Here is a 15,655-nt window from a genome sequence, read left to right as displayed (position 1 = left end):
AGAAAACACTAGAAAATGCTTACATTTAATTGGAATAAGAAAACCGGGTCAGTGAAATTCAATGTACACATACTTCTCTTTGAGAAGATATATCAAAAAATCAATTTGTACAAATTATGATTCTGTTAAAAGATTCTTTCATTTCCAAAGGACTTATTTTAGAGTCTAATATGCTGGCTTTTCCTTAGGAACTTGACAAATCAGGGGAATTTAAAGCTAAGGTGTCAGGCTCCACTGTCAATTAAAAATGACCAAAATGAAGACAGAGTATCTATATGTAATAGAGAATGAAAGGGCATATCTGATTTGATTACTGAGAATTAAGCATTTATGCAGCTTCTCAAATTAACCATTATATAAAGGCAGGCACACTTGGAGCTTATTACTTTATCTCTTCAGACTTAACCCTGAATATTACTATTTAAAACAAGCACACCGTTTTCCTTTTACATTCGGCAGATAAAGTCTGGTCTCAGTCATCAAAAACATTTCACATTTTTCCAAGATAAACTTGCTTAAGAGAAGTAACTCTTCCAGTTTAAAACAGCTTGAAACTTTCTTCGCTGTGGGATAATGAGAAAATTAAAAATCACCATCATTTATTGAGTACTCAAGAGTTCCAGGAGCTATACTAAATGCTTTTCATATCTTGCTAACTTAACTTTCATTTTTCATTTATTCAGCAAGCTGTTGATTATAGAGTATTCACTATATGCCAGGGGTCATTTAAGGTATTGGGGATTCAGCAGTGAACAAAATAGACAAATAACCTCATCCTTTGTGGAGTTTATGTTCTAGAAAGGGGATAAGGACGATATACAGAATAAGAACATCAATGATATAGTAGGTGGGTGTATGATGGATGCCACAAAGGGAAAGAAAGCAGAGAAGGGGTTAGGGAATGCCAGACTTGTAGGGGGAATGGTCCCACTTTTGAGACGGATGGTCAGAGAAGGCCTCACAGAGAAGGTGCCCTATAGGACGGGAAGGGCCCAATTAACCCTCTAGAGGAAGAGCATCCCAGGTAAGAGGAACAGCAAGTACAAAGGCCTTGAAGTTGGAACATGCCTGGCTTGTTAGATCAAAAGCAAGGAGGGCAGTATGGCAGGTACAGAGGGAAAGAGAAGCAAGTCCTAGAGATAGAAGAAGAGAGGAAATACCATGCCTTGTAGGAATGATGAGGCTTTAGGTTCTACTTTAAGACAGATGTCAAAGTCCTCACAGGGTTTGGAACAGAGGTGTGACATGATTTGACTTATATTTTAACAGGATCATTCAGCTCACATTCTGTGAAGCAAGTGGTCTTTTCCAATTTCACAGATAAGTAACAGAGCCTCAGAGAAGTTAAGTCATTTACCAGAGTCCCCACTTATTAGTGAATTCGTGGGGCTGAAATATTAGTCCGGGTCTGTGTAATTCAAAAGCTCACATTTTTTTCCCCATAAACCACACCACCTCCCAATTGCAAACAGGTTTTTGATGCAGGATGGAATAGATGATTTTCTTATAGTCTGCAGTGGACCTCTTTTTCCCTTTTCTCTGGAGTTTCCTTGGCTTCTCTGGCAAGGCCACGATGTTGCACAGCTCCAGGGGACACCATTTATACCATCAGTCTATAAATGTACTTTCTAGCAGTGGGCAGTGCCCAGCTGAAATGGCCATACGTAATAGCCTTGTTCTCTGGTGAGATTGAAGACTTTCCTAAATGGTTTGGTACTGTCATTAGGGGTGACAAAATCTGTTTGGTCAGACAATTGTATTGGTCCCATTTTGATGTATTATTCCATCTCTCCTTCCTATGATACATATTCTACCAGCTGTTGCTACCACCTTCTGCTCTCTGGCAACATACTAGTCCAATAGTATGCCAAGCTGTGATGCAACTGACAGTAAGGCAGAGTCTCTGGCTCTGCATGCTCATCTTGGGACCACAAGTGTAAGAGAAAGCCTAGCATAGTGTAGGATATGAGCAGGTGTGCCTGGCTTCTGATTAGAGAAAGTGAAACACACTTTTACCTGGTGAATATCAAACTGAAGGAAATGATAAAGGGTGTTAGCCAATTATCATCAAAACTGCTGCTTGGTTTAATTTACGTTCAACCAGATTTTCTTGTAAAACTTAAGGCCTGCGGCTTAGACTCTTGAACCCTGTTTATGTCAAAACTCATTTTTTAAGTTTGTTTGAAAGACACTACTTAGACTTTAATGATTCAGTGTATAAGAAAATATCCTGATTCAGAGCTTTAAGATGAAGTTTTGATTCACCATTGCTTGACTGGGTGACTTTAATGGAATTGTCTTGTAAAAAGGTTTGGCATTTCATGTTTCAGATTTCTGCAGAATTACCTCAGTGCCCTAGAACAGTTTGGCTTTTTTTTGAGTCTTACAACTTAAGTCCACACACTGAGAGAAAATTATAGCAGCGGCCCTTGTAACTATTGCTGTGATGATCTGTATCAAATATTAGTGCTAGGAACGTTGTTGAATAAAGGGAAAGGTGATTGCCATTTGAGTGTTTCTGATTAACAACAGTAATCTTGGACACCAGATCAATACAATCACAGCTGCTTTTTAAAATGCATTTTTATTTCCCTTAAATGATAGAGCAGGAAGGGCCATGATGAGACTATGCTTGTAGATTGTATTTTAGGTTCACTCTGAAGGTTTAAGTGAGAAAGGGCTATATTTGATGGCAGTTGGACCTTTGTTTTTTTGGCTGCTTCAGCAAAAATGCAGAAGAGAGTTTGGTAGATCCTCAACAGGTTGAACACAGAAGTCCACTCCTGGGTGTTTATGCCCAAAGAACTGAAAACAGTATTTAAACAAAAACTTATACATGAATGTTCATAGCAGCACTATTCACAATAGCCAAAAGGCAGCACATCCCAAATAACCATCAATACATGAATGGATAAGCAAAACATGACAAAGTCACAGAATGGAATATTATTCAGCTGTAAAAAGTATATTGATACATGTTACAACATGGATGTGGACATGAAAGCACTATGGTGAGTAAGACAATCTTTTGTGTAAATACCATCCTGTGGGATTCCGTTTTATATGAAATACCTAGAATTGGCAAATCTTCAGAGATAGAAAGCAGATCAGTGGTTGCTGGGTGGGGAGAAGGGTAGGGGGGAGGGAGGAAGGTGAAGTGACTGCTGCTTTGAGGAGATGAAAATGTGGAATGGACAGAGGTGGTGGTTACACAACATTGTGAATGCACTAAATGCCACTGCTGGTAAATTTTATGTTATGCGTATTTTATCACAATTAAAAAAAAATAGGGTGTCCTACTTTTGGAAAGATTCCTCAGTCTTGGTGAAGCCCATTCAAGATTGAGCGGGGGTGGGGGGTGTTGAGTCCTAAGGAAGGGGCATAAGGTAAAAGCATGGCTGTGGGACAAGGCTTGCACCTCTTGGTTGGGATCCCTGATGTGGGGACCTGCCTCCTGTGGGTGCAAGAGTCATATTGGCCACTGCTCCGGGGCCTCTTGGGTCCTGTGTGTCTGAGCACAGTTTAAAGGCTGGGCCAGCTTGTTTGAAAAATACTCACATTAAGATATGGAAAGCAGTGGATACTGCGCTGGTTAAAACCCAAGTGTACAGCCACCCAGCAGCTATAACTTATAACTGCAGTGAGGCCAGGATAATTTCAGTTTATCCAATGAAAAGGAAAATAAACTTTTATGACCTAGCAGTGCTAGAGTAAATTTAGTTAAAGTCAAAGCTGCGTGGAAAGTTTCTAGTTACTGCAGCACATGTTGTTTTCCCTCTGCCTTGGGAGTGTGCCACTTGTTCTTTTGCACTGTTTTCCATCCTCAAAGGACAAAGCTTTCAAAAATTTTTTTTTCTTACAATGAAAGTAATATTTGATTATTATAGAAATTCAGAAAAAACAGACATTACACATGTATATATAAATATATATCAGGAAATGTGAAGATGGTTTGGCACATATCCTTCTGGTCTTTCTTCCTATAAATAAATATATATAGATACACTGATATCTTTAGTTTCATTGGGATCTCTACTACATTTATCAACATAGCATAGACAGCATCCATACCAGTAAATACCAATCAACAGTGTGCTTTTCCTGGTTGTATAGTATTCCATTTTGTGCACGTGTCATGACTGCTATTCTATGACCAGTGTTTTAAATAGGGGCTTTCCTTGGAGTGGTTCCTCCATGGTCACTTAGCCTTCTGTTAGGGATGGTTGGTGACTCAAGGTTGCTGAAATTATTTTCTCTGACATACTAATGTTGGCCAGTTATAGTCCTCAAAGCAGAGGTCATGGATAATAAAGGGTATATAGGTCCATAAAAAAATCAGCTCAAACTCACTGCCCTTAGAGGCTTTCCCTGACTGAGCCTCACCCCATCCCATCACAGAACAGTATGCAGGAGGATGGGCTTTGGTTCTAGACCACAGGGGTTTGCATTTGGGCTTTTGTGACACTGGGCATATTAACATTTCTGTGTTTCAGGGTTCTCATCTGTAAAATTGGGGAAGATACTAGTATTTACCTTCTAGGCCAGACAACATGATTCATGCCAAAGGGTCCTGGCAGCATAGGACCTGGCATCAGCCAGTACTCAACGAATAGCAAGGGTCATCATTATTAGTCACTTCACTGAAGTAGCCCTCCCAGTTTGTGGCTTTGAGAGCTCATTGTATGCTTGGACAGCCTAGATAGATTAAAGACTCTGAAAAGTTCAGATGCCAAAGTGACTTTATAGTGTTTTCCACACAGTGAGCCCCCAGCCAGTATTACTGATTATCTGGCTCCAGACTGACTTGCTGCAATTGTGGGGGCCTCTTGGTTGAATTTGGCCTCCACTTCCCATTAAAAAAAAAAAAAAAACAGAGCAAAACAAAACACTCAGAAACCCTGTGAAGTAGATGTAGGTGAAATGCAGTTCCTCCACCTAGGTCAACATTGTAGTTGTGGGCTTTCCTACACTTATCTAAGGAAATTCTTGACTAGGAGAACCCAGAATTCTTAAGTGATAGTGATAATGATAAGAAATATATGAGAGAAGTAAAAGCCATTATTCTGAAAGACTACTCTATAATAGAAGAGCAGATAAAATCTTGTACTCCCTTGTTTATTTGGGATTCTAGGAAACTGAGTTATTTCCGGAAAATAGATTTTCTAGAAGCTTATTCATTTAATCACCATAACAGTTTTGATTTTAACCATTTTGATATAATCCTTTCTAGTGCATACTGCATGGTTTATAGCTTTCATATAGAGAATATCTTGAAAAAAATTCAGTCAATTTGTTAGGCTTTGAGTTCTCATCATTAATATGTTGTCATTTGTTTTTTTAGCTCTGCCACATAATCTCAATGCCATTTGCCTTCTGAAGACTCAGACAATTGTACCTTTACACAGGTCTTTTCACTTTGAGCTCTTTCTTTCATTTTTCTTTCCTCACTGGTACGATGTGTTCAGAAGCACTACATAATGTGTCTAATGTACATAATATGCATAAGCACCACAGAAATGCACATAACTGCTTTCCTTATCTCCAAAACACCTTTCTGGTTTACTGATTCATAAAGTTTATACCCTGGGAAACCAGAACCCCAAGTCTGTTAATATTTTGTGTAAAGTAAGATTAAGAGACACTGAATGAAATTGTGTATTTAGTGACAGGTATTTTGACCATTCAAGGACTCTAAAAAATTTACTTCTGGGTTGCAGGCTGTTACCTGGTTGAAGTTTGACTCTGGCAAAATGCCATTTTATTTATACACTATGGTGCTTACAGTTTTCCATTCTAGCCCTGAAGCCTTCCTGCTGTTCATAAGTTGAGAAGTTTAAAATAATCACCTGTCCTGTGTGCAGTTAGTAAAAAAGTTCTGTAAAATGGGAGTTGGAGATTTTTAATACAGAGGTAAAATATTCTTAGATTTAACTTCATGAGTGTTTTTCTATTTACAGAGACATATTGATGAGTTTAACTGTCGGGAAACTCACAGACCATGAAGTAATAACAATTGCACGCTACTACCGGGTGCCCGAGGACACATGTCCAGATTCCAGTGTTCTCATTGCACAGGTCCGTGAACAGCTCAAGAAAAATTATTTTGAGAATTTTGAAAGACTCATTGCTAGATGTGTGTTCCAAGATCGAGAAAAGTAAGCTTTTATTTTATTGATTCTGTTAAAGCATTTACGTTTCTGTGGACCTGAGTAATGCAAGACTTTTTGTCTCATCAGAAAGGGCAAAAAGCATGACATGTCTCATCATGCTGTGCTATTGAGCAAAGCCACCTAAAATCATTTTTGGATAGTATCTGGGTACAAATATTTATAGTGACAGTGAGCTTTGTTTGCTGATGTTGTAGGGGAGTCCCTTGTATCTTCAAAAGAAAAAGATGCCCCTTTGTGCATTTCTGTTTAAGTGGTTTCTAGAAGTTTCCATCTGAAACTTAGTAAATCAAGATGTTAGAAGGTTTAATTCTGAGAAGTCTTCTAACATTATTTTAGTGGTAACTGGGGTTTATCAATGTGACTTTGATAAAGCAACAGGGAATTTGCCAGGGAACTTCCTACAGAATTTCTTTGAAATTATTCCTTCTTGAAAATAAGCTCAGCAGCATCTATTTCTAATACACTTACCATGTTTGCATTGAGCTGTATTAAGTCATTGTTATAAACAATTGGAACCTCATCTTAATATGCTTTGGTGTTCATCTTACCCACAGACCTGATACAGTGAGGGGTAGGTAATATTCACCTGGAGTTAGAAAATGAGTTCTAACTCTATCCTCAAATTTTGTTACTACAAACCACTGCTATTTCTTTTCCCCGAGACACCTTCCCTTTCCCTAAACCTGAAGCCTGCAGCAAAGCCACAGACCCAGATTGTCTTTGAAGGTCCTATAATTTATCTTAATAATGAACAGGATTTCTTTTTTCATTAATCTATAACATAATTGTTGAGTTTTTATACAGATGATATTTTTCCTTGAGTCTTTAAGCTCCCCTGAGCCTCCGGGAGGACGTGCGGCCTGAGCTTTGCATGACCCTGGCCCTGCCTTTCACCTTGATGGTACCCCTTCCCCAGGACGAGAAGTGTGGCCCTCCTTCATAAAAGGAACACCTCTTGAGAAAAATGGGACTGCTTGGTCAGACAGCTCTGTGGTTCTTCTAGATCTGATAAGTTTCGATTCTAGATGTAAACATTCTCTTGTCATTTGATAATCTCATTCCTAATAAAGAAGCCCACTTTCTTTCCTGTTGGTTCTAATTTTGCCTGGTGCCTAGAAGAACATTGGCTGAGTAAAAAGATTGGACAAGCATTTTGTGCCCCCAGCAGGCTGGGGTAAATGACTGTTGGTCTGTTCTCAAGAAACCATCTGATAAAATTGAGGTGAATGTTAATGCCCCAGCTGGGGTTTCCAGGTTATAAGGTTTGGGTCCAAGGAAAAGACTAGAAAAACACCCTCAGGCCATGTAATACTTGTGTTGGAGGCTCTAGATGCCTGTCAAATTAAGAGATGTTTTCAAATATCAGAACCACTTTTGACAAGTGGTCAAAAATGCAGATTGATTACTTAGAGCAACACTCATGGCTGGAGCCTTAATAGGCTGTACTATCACCAACCAAGAATCTGAATCATGATGGCATGGCCTTTGTAAAGACAGCATCATGTGACTTCTGAAATGGAAAAAGTTGGTGAAATGCAATATGACAGTTTTCCTTACTGTGATTTCCAATATCAATTTTCCTACTTATTTCCATGTGCATATTTTTATGACACATCAGTATTTCTTTTGCTATACCATGTGATTCTTGCTTGAGAGACACAAAGTACATAAAAGACCCTTTATTTTAATGCAGAAAAAAAGTATTACCAAGCAAAGACATCAAACGGCTGTGCAAGTCCTCCAGGTTACCTTTGAATGATGATCTTCTGACATCCTTACTGTCCAGGTGAGCTAGAACCCCAGCCTGATGGGGTTGTTCTGCATCTTTTTGTTTCAGGGACTACTCCTGGTTTTAAATTTATCTTTAACTACCCTTGATTTACCCTTGACTGTTTTGTTTCTATTATTGGTGACACACCTCTGTTCAAGTGTTACAAAAGGAAAAGTTAGTCATGTTTTTGAATGTTAGCGTATTATGAAGTATTATTTTATCTTCCTAATGTTAAGGCACACTTACATACACGGAGTTCACTGGGAAAAAATAAAAATGTACTTCAGTGGTTATAGGGGTATGAGATGTATTCAAAACGGTTCCCATCAGCTAAAGATATGAAATCAGAGGGACTATCATTATCAGCACAGGGTTCTATCCTGTCAGAACACCAGATACAAAGTACAGAGGTTGTGATGTTGCAAGAGGAAAGCATAGTGAACTGCTTTCTCAAACACCTCAGTTCTCTTGATATTGAAACTGATTTTGACTCCCTGGCACCACCCTCCTAATCACCCAGACTCTGCTCATCTTTTATTCTTCTTATGGCATCACTCCAGACCCGCCTCTGATTCACTTATCTTGATAATTCTGACATTTTGGGCTGTGTTCCAGGCATTGTTATCATTGCTTTGAATACATTACCTCATTTACTTTGTGAGAACAACTTGGTGAAGTCAGAACCCTTATCCTGCTATTTTCCATGAGGATGCAGGGGTTTAGAGACATGAATTTTTTTGCCCAAAGTCACACAGTATAGAAGAAGAACTGTGACTTAACCTGTGAACCTTTCCAGTGCACATCTCCAGCTTATAACCATTTTAAATTATTGTCCATAATAGCCAGCAGATTAGAATGTCTTGACAGTTCTACGTCCTTCCTATTGCTTGCATCCACTCTCTCCTCTCCATTCCCACTATCTTCACTCTTGGTCTGACCATGTTTCTTCTTGACTGTTGCAGGGCTTCCATGTTGTTCTTTCTCCCACTGGTCTCTAAGTTTTTAAGTGTATCTTTACATATGGCAGCTTAAGTACCTTCTAAGAACAAAAATGTCTTAGTGTCACTCTTCTACTCACAGACCTCCTCTTGTGTCTCTTCGATTTCTGAGGAAAACCCAAACTCCTTAGCTTTGAACTCCTCCCCTTTTTCCATAATGGGGCTCAGGATTGTCAGTTGGAGCATTGTTCTCAGGCAGGGGCTGGAGTGGGGAGTCTTCATCTGAGACAAAGGAGAATACAAAGGAACAGTAAAACTAAATCCTATGTGGGAGAACTAGGGTCTCAGGTGTCAGAAGGGGACTCAAGAAGATGTCCAATCCAGCTGGGTGCGTGTGTGCACTGAATTGACCTGGGGTTATTCTCTAGACTATCGGTTCTGTTTGGTTTTATTTGCTAGCATCAGTGTGAGGGATAAATAGTTCATCCTGGAGTAAAGGACCTGTGATGAAATAAGGAAGCCTAGGAGTCAGGTTTCTCCATAGTTATCACATTCCCAAAAGTCCCCTTCCCATTCCCAGTAGTCCAGCCAAATGGGCCATTTAACATTTTAGGACGTCTCCTGCCTTCTCATGTTTTTGCCTTTTCTTCTGTTGTTTCTTCAGTAGGAAATAGCTTCCAATTTTCTTTACCTGCTGAAAGTTTGGTCTTCATGTTTACAACCCATTTCAAATAGCACCATATCCATGAAACCCTCTTGGATTTACTTGGCTGGCAGTGATTATCTTCTCCTAAGGATTCCTGCAGTATTATTTATGCTTCTCTTTTTGTCCTTTACCTTATAATGAAGATTTGTGATTTGACATTTGATCTACTCACATACAGAGACCTATTTCTAACCTGTTTGATGAACTACCTATAAACAATAATTGGGTTGCACATCTTCACAGTTTTACCCCTACCTCATCTCTTATATTCTTTGAATCCACTTGCTAGCTATGTGATCTTGTGTAAGATTTTTGACCTGCCTGAACCCCAGATTCCTTAACCTTTAGAATGAGATAATGGTACCTGCTTCCTTTGGGTCTGAGGATGAATTGAGATGATGTATGTAAAGTACACAGCACCTGGTACTAAATATTGACTGCAGAGTGGGAGAGAAGTTTAAGTCAGGGGTCATAGACCACACACTCTGACTTAGAAATGAACTGGTGGAAGAAGCTTGTGTCCTACATAGAGGAAGCCTTGTTTTTAAACAGTTGGATCTGAATGGCTTTCACACATTAAGCTGTCTTCTAGGCAGGAAGCTGTGGATGTTTATTAGATTATCTCTTGATGGCCTCTGGAATGAGTTGTCCTGGAAGTCCAGTGATGTGGGAGCCTGGCCTCTGGAGCACTTAGATGTTTCTTTTCCAGTACTGAGGCCACCAAGTCATCATCCGCTCATTTTCTCAGCAGACTGTTTTGTCTTTGCCTTTACGACTTGACATTAAAGGCAGAAAGACTATTCCACAACTTGCTGTGAAGTTGTCTCAGTCTCAGAACACACCCGCCTCGGAGCCCAGCTTAGCTTTGTGGAGGTCGCTCCTCTGAGCTGCTGAGCAGACCATGTTCAGTCTAACTTTGCCTATAATTGTACAGTGACCCTTCTCCATACAGGGGAAACTTCAGACTAATCAGATTAGAAAATATCTCATTCCCATTCCCCTCTCCCTCCAACGTGCCCTGCCACGATTTGGGTCACATGCTTGGTGTTTTGCATCATCTCCGCAGATTCCTTTCAAAGACTGCCCTAATTCCTAATGGGCCCATCAGCCTGCACTTACATTTATATTCTGCATTCTTATTGTTCCCCACAGACTCCACAGGGCTTTCCAGAGCCTTAACCAGACTCTCTTTCTGTACAGCCCTCCTGTGGCATGCTGAGCCAGAGTCCCTCTCACGTCTACAGTGTCCTGTGGGAGGCAGCTGTGGAGTTTGTTGATGTGGTTCAGTGCACACTCTGCTCAGGGGCAGTTTTACCTGCCTTGGGATGGAGCTGGGCAGCTGTTGAGCAGCTGTATAGCCCTGCTGTTGTGAATTCATATCAGGGGATGAACAATATGGCTAAAGATTTGGATGATTTTTTACCCAGTGATTATTACCCATGTATTTCTCTTGATCCTGCGTTTTGGTATTAAGATTTCGCCTCTACTCTGTTTATATTTTTGTGTGCGTGTGTGCGTGTGTGTGTGATTCAGTTTGGTTTTTTCCTTATTAACACAACTTAAGCTGGGATAGGACTTCAACATCTTTTCACATCTGGTCACCCAAGCCCCTGTCACTTTCTCCTGTGGTGGCTGGTATGAGGTCACCTTACTTATCAACCAAATTCATTTCACTAATGCACAGAGCATTAGACTTAAATGTTCTCTGTAGTAGTAGCTATTACCCATCAATAACAAGAGTGATGCTCTGTAATGATATCGTGCCAAGGGCCTTAGAATATTTTGTAAATCCTTGAGGATATGAAAAGGCACATTTTAGTTGATGGTAGGATTTATTCCTCATCTCATAAGTGCAGACATAGAGGTATACTGAGGCTCTCTCACTGAAGAAGCATGCTTCAGGCCAAGATGAGTCCCTAATGGAATTGGATCAACTCCATAATATACCTTAAACCTTTGTTTCTATCTGAGTTCCAAGGGGTAGGGACTAGGCCTCATTCATGTTTGCAGTGCCAGAGACTTGTCCTGTGGTAGTTCACTGGGCAGCGGGGAGAACAACACCAGAACAACCGTGATATCCACCAGGCCTGCCTCTGAAGTCCAACTCCACTGCCTCCTGCCTATGTGATCCTTATAAACTGCCTCAAGCCCTTTGAGCCTTCAGCTATCCAATGTTTCTTTAGTACCAAATAGCAAGAAATTCACCATTAAGAAGTAAAGAGTATTCTGAGGCCATTCCATTCTGTGTGCCTTGTGGGACTGGGGAATAAAGAGGTGGCCTCCTCCCCTAATTGTGGCCTTCTGAATCAAGACTTAGAATAACTGGAAATTGAAGTGCAACTCTTTCCCCAGCAGCTCTGCCCCAAACTGGCCTTTTACAGGCTGGCTTTGGGCTCCATGGAATGCCTTAGAACTGGCCTCCCAAGAGAGCTGGTGCCTCATCCAGAAATATCAGTGAAAATGGAAAAAGTTAACGGGTCTTTAAAATCATTTCATTATACTCTATCCAGCCTCACCCTCTGTCCCCCTCCCAGCAGCATGGTTTGGGCTCAGGTGATTTTACCCAGCAATACCTGGCAGTGAGACTGAAGAACGAGTGTTGGAGCCATGTGGTTGCTATTGATGCAGTGTTTGGTACACAGTGTTTGCTACACAGACAGGAGCACCTCTCTCTGTCTGTCTGTCTCACTCTCTCACACATACACACACATACCTTGGATGCTTTCTACCTTTTCAAATATAAGGTACTTTGTAGTTTGAAAAAAAATGCAAAACCATGTAGACCCACAGGAGTACTGACTGTGTGTATGGACTGTTCTGGGCAGCTGTGACCCACATCTCTGGGGAGATCTATACTGGGGTGAGAACTGGAATTCAGAGGCCTGGCAATTTCGAGATAACTGGAGTTACTCATTGGCAACTTGGGAAGTGCCATCTTACCAACTCTTTAATGACCAACCAAGGCAGTGGCCCAGAGTGCTGCTTTTTCTCAAGTGTCTGGTCTTGAAGCATTTCACCAAGTATCTCAGTGGACGCTCCTGGGTTTGCCGGCTAATGACCTGAAACCAAACAGAACTGAGTGAGTCGAAAATGATTCCTCACTGCCCTCCCTCCCTTCCAGCCCTGGTCACGTGGCTCAGCCAATTCCCCAGGTTACGAGATGGCCTTTGCAGCAGAGGGGAACCCCATCACTCTAGCAAAATACAGCTGCTGCTGCACCTTTTACTCCACAGATGGTGGAAAGAAAGCAATCAGTGTTATTCCCTGAGGTAAGGAGATGGATGGCTTCTGCGGTTTTCCAGCCATTCATCATTTTTGGGGAGGGTGAGCAAGGGCACCCATCAAATGACACATTAGCCTCACTTACAAGAACTCCCACCTTAGCAAAACAGCAGGAGGCCTGTTTGGGGGTCATTAGCATCTAGAGGGGAACCAGAGAAATTGCCTTCCCTCCCTCTTCTTCCAACAAACATGTCCCTTCGTTTGTGTAGGGAAGGACATGGTGGCTTGCTCAAGTATGAAAGGGAAAGAAGAATTTATGGAGCTTTTAGGAAAATCCTTCAGCACTCTGAGAGTGGACTTTACAGGAAGGACGCTGACTTTTTAACAAGCGTAGAAACACTTAAAAGGCAGAATTAGTGCTGCCCTTTAGGGCAATCACCCTGGAAGGCTGCACACTGATTGCAACAATGTTGCCATAGAAAAGTTCTTCAGGATTGCCTTCCCAGCCTTTTCAAAGGCATTTCCTCCAGACTGGCAAATCTTTGTCCTTTGACTGCAGATCAGAGTCTTAGGAGAGCCAAACATCATCTGGAGAAGGGCAAAGTAGGGGATTCAGATGGAGAATTGTTATGCTAACATTTTTCATCAGAAGCACAGCATGGCCCTGAAGGAAGGAGAGTCACTTCCTATGCGATTCCTAGAATGTTCCAAAGTATTTGGAAAGGATGGACAGGATTTAGCCAATGATGACCTGTAGTCGCAAGGCAGGGAGGACTCCATGACAGGTGACTGGGGGGTAGTATTTAGGGGTGAAAGTGGCCACTGACCTACTTGTTCCCACCACCCAGGTAGTCAAGCCATTATCTCTGAACTGCTTCCCCTCGGCAGGAAGAATCCCCCCCTCCTAGCGGTCCAGGGAGGAGGCTCTGTGCAGGACTTGGGAGCTGAGAGAAAGACTGGGAGACCACTTCCTCCTCAGCATGCTCCCAGCTAGAGGCACCCCTTCCTTTCCAAGTCTGACCTGTACAACTTTTTACTACCTTAAAAAGCATGTTTCAAGATCTTTCATCTGCATTTTGCACTGTTTAAATTTTTATTTATCTCGAACTGATACATGCTCATAGTAACATATAATCAATTTTAGAAAGTATATTCCAACAGCAGTGATTTCCAGCTATATCCCTCCCCACCTCCCAGACCTGTTCACATGAAGCACCTATTTGCAGTCCTTCCAGCTGTTTCTGCAGATATTTAAATAGCGTGTGCATACTGCTGTTTCTGTATTTTCTCATTTTTAGATACTGCTACTAACTTCCTGTTATGGTGTTTGAGAATTTAGCATAATATTGATTCCCATTATTATTGTTCTTTCTGGATGCTCTTAGGATCTTCTCTTTCTTCCTGATGTCCTGGAGTTTCATCAGGGGGCCTTGCGAGGGGGTGGAGGGGCTATATATAAATTCATTGTGCTTAACACTTTATGGGACCTCCTGGTCTGGAGGCTCTGTCCTTTGGTCCTGAGAAATTTTCCATTAATTTAAAATTATTTCCTCCCCTCTATTTTCATTTTTCCCTTGTGAGAACTCCTATCATTAAGATTTTGGATCTCCTGAACTTGGGTCTTTTTTCTCCCAAATTTTCTCTTTTTTGTCCTTATGATGTGCTTACTAAGGGATTTGCTCAACTATATATTTTACTGCATCTATTACTACTGTCAGGAGCACATTTTTCATCTGAATGGTCTTTTTATAGTCTTCTGTTCTTAGGCTCTTATCCCACATCATTCCCTCTGCTACCTGAATTGTCTTTGTTTCTTTGATTCCTTTTTAATTTTTTTAATTTTTCTTTTTCCCTGTGGCTATTTTGGCTTCTGTCCTTAATGTTGGATACTTTAGGGGTAGATCAGGTTCACTTGTGAGCTTCACTGTTCTAGCAGGTCATGTTCTAGCCTCATTTTCGTTACATGATCCCCAGGAGTGGGAATCTGGAAATCTTTCTGGGACCATTCCAAGTATGAAGAGAAGAATCCTATCTTTTCCTCCTGGAATAGTAGGGTAGAAGAGACAGGGGAAAGGGAGAGAATTTAAGCATGGCTGCTACAGTTCTAGTAACAGGAAAAAGGAAGGAAGGGGTTAAGAGGCTTGTTCTATGTGGAACGCTGTCCTCTGCTCTTCATTACACTGAATCTCCCCAAGATGAAAGTTTCCTTAGTTGAATTTCTCTGGAGAACAAACCTCATTACCAGCAGAGAAGACTATGGTGTAGAGGGAGATACTTAGGGCTCTAGCTGCTCTTGGTTTATTCGGGCCTTCAGACAGTCTTTGTTTTTAGTCCCACATCTTGTCCTTGTCTTTATTGGCCCCTGGAGTCTGCAATCGCAGAGCCTCTCAGGAGTTTTGTGGGCCTCATTGGCTAATTTCTAAGTGCCCCCTGCCTCTACCCTGTACATTGAGAGCTCAGCTTCCTTTCCTTGGCTCTGCCAAGTCGGTTAGCAATCCTCAGTCTGCTTTCCATCTTGCAAAAGATTTTGAAATCTCTTTTCCACTGTTGTCTTTTTTCCAGCTATCTTTGTCATTGTGAGTTATTACATATTTTTATTCCTTCATTGTCATTTTGCTGAGATTTTGGTGGGAAAAGGAGATAAATATTTGTGATTGATCCATCATGATATATACTGTACCTCTCTGTACTTCCCAAGAGCAAAGAATCCTTCCAAAAAGTACTGGCTAGTTTAATCCCTTGTCATGAAAGATTCTTTGTTCTTTTCTCCCTTGTTCCTTTTGGGGAGATTCCTGTATCCATTGAGATCCTCTAAGACAGAACTGAAAAGAAAAACTTGGAGTATCAT

At 41.1% G+C, this 15,655-nt stretch overlaps 1 protein-coding gene across 6 annotated transcripts in view; it reads left to right on the top strand.

Moving 5' to 3' along the window:
• The window catches only part of EFHC2 (EF-hand domain containing 2), a 272,900-nt gene that overhangs the window by 205,176 nt on the left and 52,069 nt on the right, over positions 1-15,655 (top strand). For 3 of the 6 annotated variants that reach the window (XM_037001545.2, XM_037001544.2, XM_073227771.1), the window contains exons 12-13: positions 5,958-6,155; positions 7,864-7,956. In XM_037001545.2, coding sequence (XP_036857440.1) covers positions 5,958-6,155; positions 7,864-7,956 — 291 coding nt within the window. The remainder of the gene's footprint in view (positions 1-5,957; positions 6,156-7,863; positions 7,957-15,655) is intronic. The other 3 variants (XM_037001547.2, XM_073227772.1, XM_037001546.2) reach the window with 1 other exon arrangement.

The sequence above is a fragment of the Manis javanica genome, chromosome X, assembly GCF_040802235.1.
Source record: "Manis javanica isolate MJ-LG chromosome X, MJ_LKY, whole genome shotgun sequence".
In the NCBI taxonomy this organism is placed as follows: domain Eukaryota; kingdom Metazoa; phylum Chordata; class Mammalia; order Pholidota; family Manidae; genus Manis; species Manis javanica.
Note: the sequence above shows the minus strand (reverse complement) of the source record. Positions and strands in the feature narration are given on the sequence as shown.